We start from the raw sequence: 5,324 nt of genomic DNA, 5'->3' as shown, positions 1-5,324 counted from the left end.
TACCACTTCATATATTTATACCTCAATTTCATGTATTTTTAAGCAAAAGTTTTACTCCAAATGTTGTTTTAGCTATTAATCGAAATTAAAAGGATCGTACAAAAAACGATCAATTTAACCGAATAAACCAAACTGCTTAACCAGAAACAGATTGGTTATATAATTGACTAACCAATGACTTCGGTTCAGGATAATAGCCGAACCGAGCGAACCATGAGCACCACAATGAAATGGAGCAATCGATGACTTCGTTTATGACGTATACTCACCACAATAATGTTACAATAAATATTATACGAACAAGAAAATAACATAAATGAGTATCGCAATGTAAATTATTACCCCCGCAGCATCACGCAGACACGCTACTAATATAACATAGATAAAAGATAAGGATAACGATTCATTTATTCAGATTTTAAATAATAACGATTATTAAAATATAAATTCAAGTTTCATGCGTTCAAACCTTGTATATCAATGAGAACAAAAAACTTTTTATAGTTAAAACAGAAACAATATTCAAACATATGGCATGCAGAGCGCATAATTAATTAACTACAAATAAAAGAAACTGAAAAATTCATTCTGTAAGAAGAAACAGGCAGCATTTTCCTTTCACAAGAACTTAATAGTGAATGGTACCACTTTTTTATTTTTATTTTCATTGTTCTTTCTCATGCTTAGAAACACTTCCTGTGCACAATGGAAGGACCCGACTCATCATATTCAGCCTTTGCAATCCACATCTGTCACACAAAATCAACAACCAACCATTATAATTATACCCCTGTCCAAATTCACAGGTTATATCGTGTTCAATACATAATTAATTTTTAAGCTGTGAGAAAGAGATGTGTTACATGTTACATACCTGCCTCGTGTATCAGAGTTAGTCAATACGTACACACATTTATATAGTTAACATAGTGTTCTACTTAAAATCGGTTATGTGTCAAACATACATTTGTGTGAAAGCAACATATAACCGTCTCATGAATCACCGGGGCCGGTGTGGGCCCATGCGTAGGGTGAGCGAACGCAGAGGGCCCAGTCTCCAGGGCGGCCCAAATTTTTTTAACTTTTTAAAAACAAAAGTCATAATTAAAATTAAAATCCAACTAAAAAATAGTAAAAGAATAACCTATTTAACTTTGGCCCATTTACGAAAATGGCACCGCATTTTTTATGTTTTCATGCCTTTTATACGTTTTGTACAATGCTATTTGTATTTGATCTTTTTCCTATATATCTATATATATATATAGGGTAGAATTTATGAGGGAACCACAACAACAATTTGTGAACACAACCAAAATAAACCCAAAACAAACAATGAACCCCCACCCCACCACCACCCAAAAACCTAAACCCCCACCCAACCCACCCCCACCCAAGTTAGATGCTAAAAACTAAATCCCAAAACTAAATGTTAATATTTTTTTTTTAATTTTTACATTTAAATCGCGACTTTTATTTATAAAAAATATATTCAAAAAAAATTATTAATAAAAAGTTGCGATTTTAATGTAAAAAAATGTGTTTTTTTAAGCTTTCTTGGTTGTTTTCACACTCGTTCTCGTGATTCTTGCCATAAATGGTGGCTCCAAAATGATCTTCACCTTATAATTATATACATGTATATAAGTTTATATTCTGGGGGCATTTTTACTACTTATATTGGGCCTCAAATTTTCATGGACGTCTTGTGTATCACAATTAAAAGAACATATCATCGAAAAAAGTGGAAAATCTGAGTGAAAGAATAAACCTGTTGGAAGGTGCTAAGAGATGCCAAGATTGACCCACCAATCCAAACACTATACTTCCTTTCAGGTGGAGCAACAACTTTAATCTTCATGCTACTTGGGGCTAATGCAGTAATTTCCTTGCTCATTCTGTCAGCAATACCAGGGAACATGGTAGTACCACCACTGAGAACAATGTTCCCATACAAATCCTTCCTAATATCCACATCACATTTCATTATAGAGTTGTACGTTGTCTCATGAATCCCTGCAGCTTCCATTCCGATCATGGATGGCTGGAACAGGACTTCTGGGCACCTGAACCGCTCAGCACCGATGGTTATTACCTGCCCGTCAGGCAGCTCAAAGCTCTTTTCCACTGAAGAGCTGGTTTTGGATGTTTCTAGCTCCTGCTCGAAATCCAGTGCAATGTATGCTAGTTTTTCTTTCATGTCCCTTACGATTTCTCGTTCAGCAGATGTGGTGAAGGAGTAACCACGCTCGGTTAGGATTTTCATCAGTGCATCGGTTAAGTCACGTCCTGCAAGGTCCAGACGCAATATCGCATGTGGGAGTGCATAACCTTCGTAAATGGGAACTGTATGGCTTACACCGTCTCCAGAATCAAGAACGATACCTGCACAAGAAACCATCAAGAAGCTAACCGTCTTGCATCTTTATTTTAAACTAATGATTGCCCACGTTGAGCATTGTGTGAAAATTTTTTATAATTTTCTTTTGTATCTTTTTTATAACTTTTTTGATATCTTTTTTATAATTTATCTTTTTGTTAAATATGATTAAAAAAAATTGGATTAGTACAATATTAACATGATCTTTTGTATATAATTGTTTAGAACATGTATTCATCAAATCCTCATGTCTTTCAACTGATTTGACCAATGTCCCTTTTAGCTATTTCTTATCTTACCCGTTGACTCGTTAGATAAATCATCAACATTAATAAACTCACCAGTAGTACGACCACTGGCATAGAGTGAGAGAACAGCTTGTATAGCAACATACATAGCGGGGGCATTAAATGTCTCAAACATGATTTGAGTCATTTTTTCTCGATTGGCCTTCGGATTAAGGGGCGCCTCAGTAAGGAGTACAGGATGTTCCTCTGGGGCCACACGAAGTTCATTGTAGAAAGTGTGATGCCAAATCTTTTCCATGTCATCCCAATTATTGACAATTCCATGCTCAATTGGGTACTTCAGAGTCAAAATACCTCTCTTCGACTGAGCCTCATCACCAACATATGCATCTTTTTGACCCATGCCAACCATCACTCCAGTGTGACGTGGGCGGCCCACTATGCTCGGGAAAACTGCTCTTGGTGCATCATCACCAGCAAAGCCAGCCTAATAAAAGCAACATTGCATTGTCAAGAAAGTTATACAACATAAAGCTGTTGACCCTAAAAGATAAAATAATGTAGTATAGCTACAAAACTACAATAACATGTTTAAACTGATACCTTAACCATCCCAGTTCCATTATCACAAACAAGTGGTTGAATGTCTTCTTCCGCCATCTTAGCTCAATGCCTGTAAAAAGTACAAGATCGAATTTAAATACGATTAACTCAATGCTTATAAAAAAAGTACGAGATCGAATTAAGTACGATGATTTATCAACACAAATGGAAAATTATTGAATACATATATTAACCAAAGGGGACATAATGATCAAGAATCATAAATACAACCATGTGAACTACACAAAGTTGTAGCAACTTGTCCTTATTTTGGATGTTGCAAAACTCGTTGCGTTTAACAAGAAAGCGAGAATGTTTGGCAAAATTGTTTCTCATTTCAAGAAACAAAAGATAAAGATTTAGAATCAAAAGTTAAAACTGTGATTACCATCATTGAATGCTCAATCCATTTATAATATAGTGATCAATAAATGTTTTATAAACTGGCCTTTGTTTTAAACAGGTAGAGTTGACAAGGCATGATGATCTCCCTATTATCACTTTTTAAAAATTAAAACATTAAAAACAGAACATAATAATGTTGCCAAAAGATGCCTAAAATGTTCATACATACTTGGAATACCTAAATTATCGAAATTATGCAATTTAACCAAGAAAAGCAAATTACTACTTGAACAAACATCCATAATTAGAGCTCAGTATGTTTTGTTGGGTGGATTAAAAGAAGACTTTAAGTTTAATATGAGAATTTTCTTTTTTGTGACATTATTTTATGTTAATTATGTTTTGTCAAGTATGGTTGGATAATTAGGTTAGTATAGATTTGGTGGATCCACGTAATGTTTGTGATGAAAGTTGCCGAGTTATTCAAAATCTAATATATATTCGTTTGTGTTCGTAACAATTCTTTATGTCCGTTTGTGTTCATTAACGTTTGTTTGTGTTCGTTTGCGTTGGGTTGCGTTCGTTACTTAAAATTAACAAATGAACACAAACGAACATGAAGATGTCTATTTCCTCATAAACGAACACAAACAGACAATCTCGTTCGTTAAGTGTTTATAAACAGCGGGTGAACACATTTATTTTCTTAACGAAAGAACACGAACAAGGTCTTGTTCGGTTCAGCTCGTTCAAAGCCCTACGTTTTGTAGGGGGTCACAACATTCATATATGAAGTCGAATTTATTGGACAAAATTATAACATATCAACCTATATTAATAAGGATTGTAACAGATATTTTAGATCTCCGATCAATGAAAACAAACGATTTAAAACTCGACAGGATCTCAAATCAATTCCACAATTTTTCAGTTGTGATCTTAATCAAATGTTTTCAGATCATAACGTCAAAACAAACACACAAACATGTAATTAAAGAACATTCGTCGTAAAACATATCTCAAAGTACCAAAACCGAACGTACATAAACTGCATGCACATAATCAAAGAAAAGCAAAACCGAAATCGAACCAAATTGTAGAAGATTTACCTGTCAAAAGTTGATTGATCGTTGGAGAGAATGAACCTCATTTGCGTTGGGAAAGTGTGTGTAAATGGGGAAATATGGAGTACTTAAAATTCGGGTGATCGCTTCACCATCCGTTTCATTTTTGTTTCTATTCTATTATTAGTTTGTTACCAAATATTATAAACAAGTAGCAGGAGATAATGAAATAGTATTGTTATTATAATAGCACTCTTACCTAATACATGGTTTCTATAAAAACTTTATTATATAATTAGTAACGGAGATTTGGAAATTACAAAAAGATATTTTAAGAAATGATAAAAGATCAAATACAAATACTCTTATCATTCAAAAACGTACGAAAAGGGTGAAAAAATAAATTAAACTACTTTATCCATTAGCATAATGTATCATGTTCGATTCCCCAATGAGTTAAAAAGCAAATTCTGCCCCAGAGTACAACATAATCATGTACACAAAAAACAACAACAGACAAAAAACAACCTTATGCGTCAAAAACTGACAAAATCAACTACACATAATATATTGTAGTTCATAAGAGTAAAGCATAGGCTCGGAATAATAACCATGCAAATCACCACCTCAATCACAAAGCAAAAAACGAAAAGCATTCCAAAGGTAACAAGTCATAATTTTGCC

General features: G+C 33.9%; 1 protein-coding gene across 1 annotated transcript; it reads right to left on the bottom strand.

Annotated features, from left to right (window-relative positions):
* Positions 1-504: 504 nt before the first annotated feature.
* Positions 505-4,809, bottom strand: LOC110884651 (actin). The gene is made up of 5 exons (XM_022132379.2): positions 4,686-4,809; positions 3,232-3,301; positions 2,722-3,115; positions 1,772-2,385; positions 505-749 (listed from the first exon to the last, which is right to left on the bottom strand). Exons 2-5 carry the CDS (start codon positions 3,286-3,288, stop codon positions 684-686), a joined length of 1,131 nt encoding a protein of 376 aa, XP_021988071.1. The 5' UTR covers positions 3,289-3,301; positions 4,686-4,809; the 3' UTR covers positions 505-683.
* Positions 4,810-5,324: the final 515 nt, after the last annotated feature.

Source organism: Helianthus annuus, chromosome 10, assembly GCF_002127325.2.
Source record: "Helianthus annuus cultivar XRQ/B chromosome 10, HanXRQr2.0-SUNRISE, whole genome shotgun sequence".
In the NCBI taxonomy this organism is placed as follows: domain Eukaryota; kingdom Viridiplantae; phylum Streptophyta; class Magnoliopsida; order Asterales; family Asteraceae; genus Helianthus; species Helianthus annuus.
The sequence above is the reverse complement of the archived record's forward strand: the minus strand, read 5'-3'. Positions and strand labels throughout refer to the sequence as shown.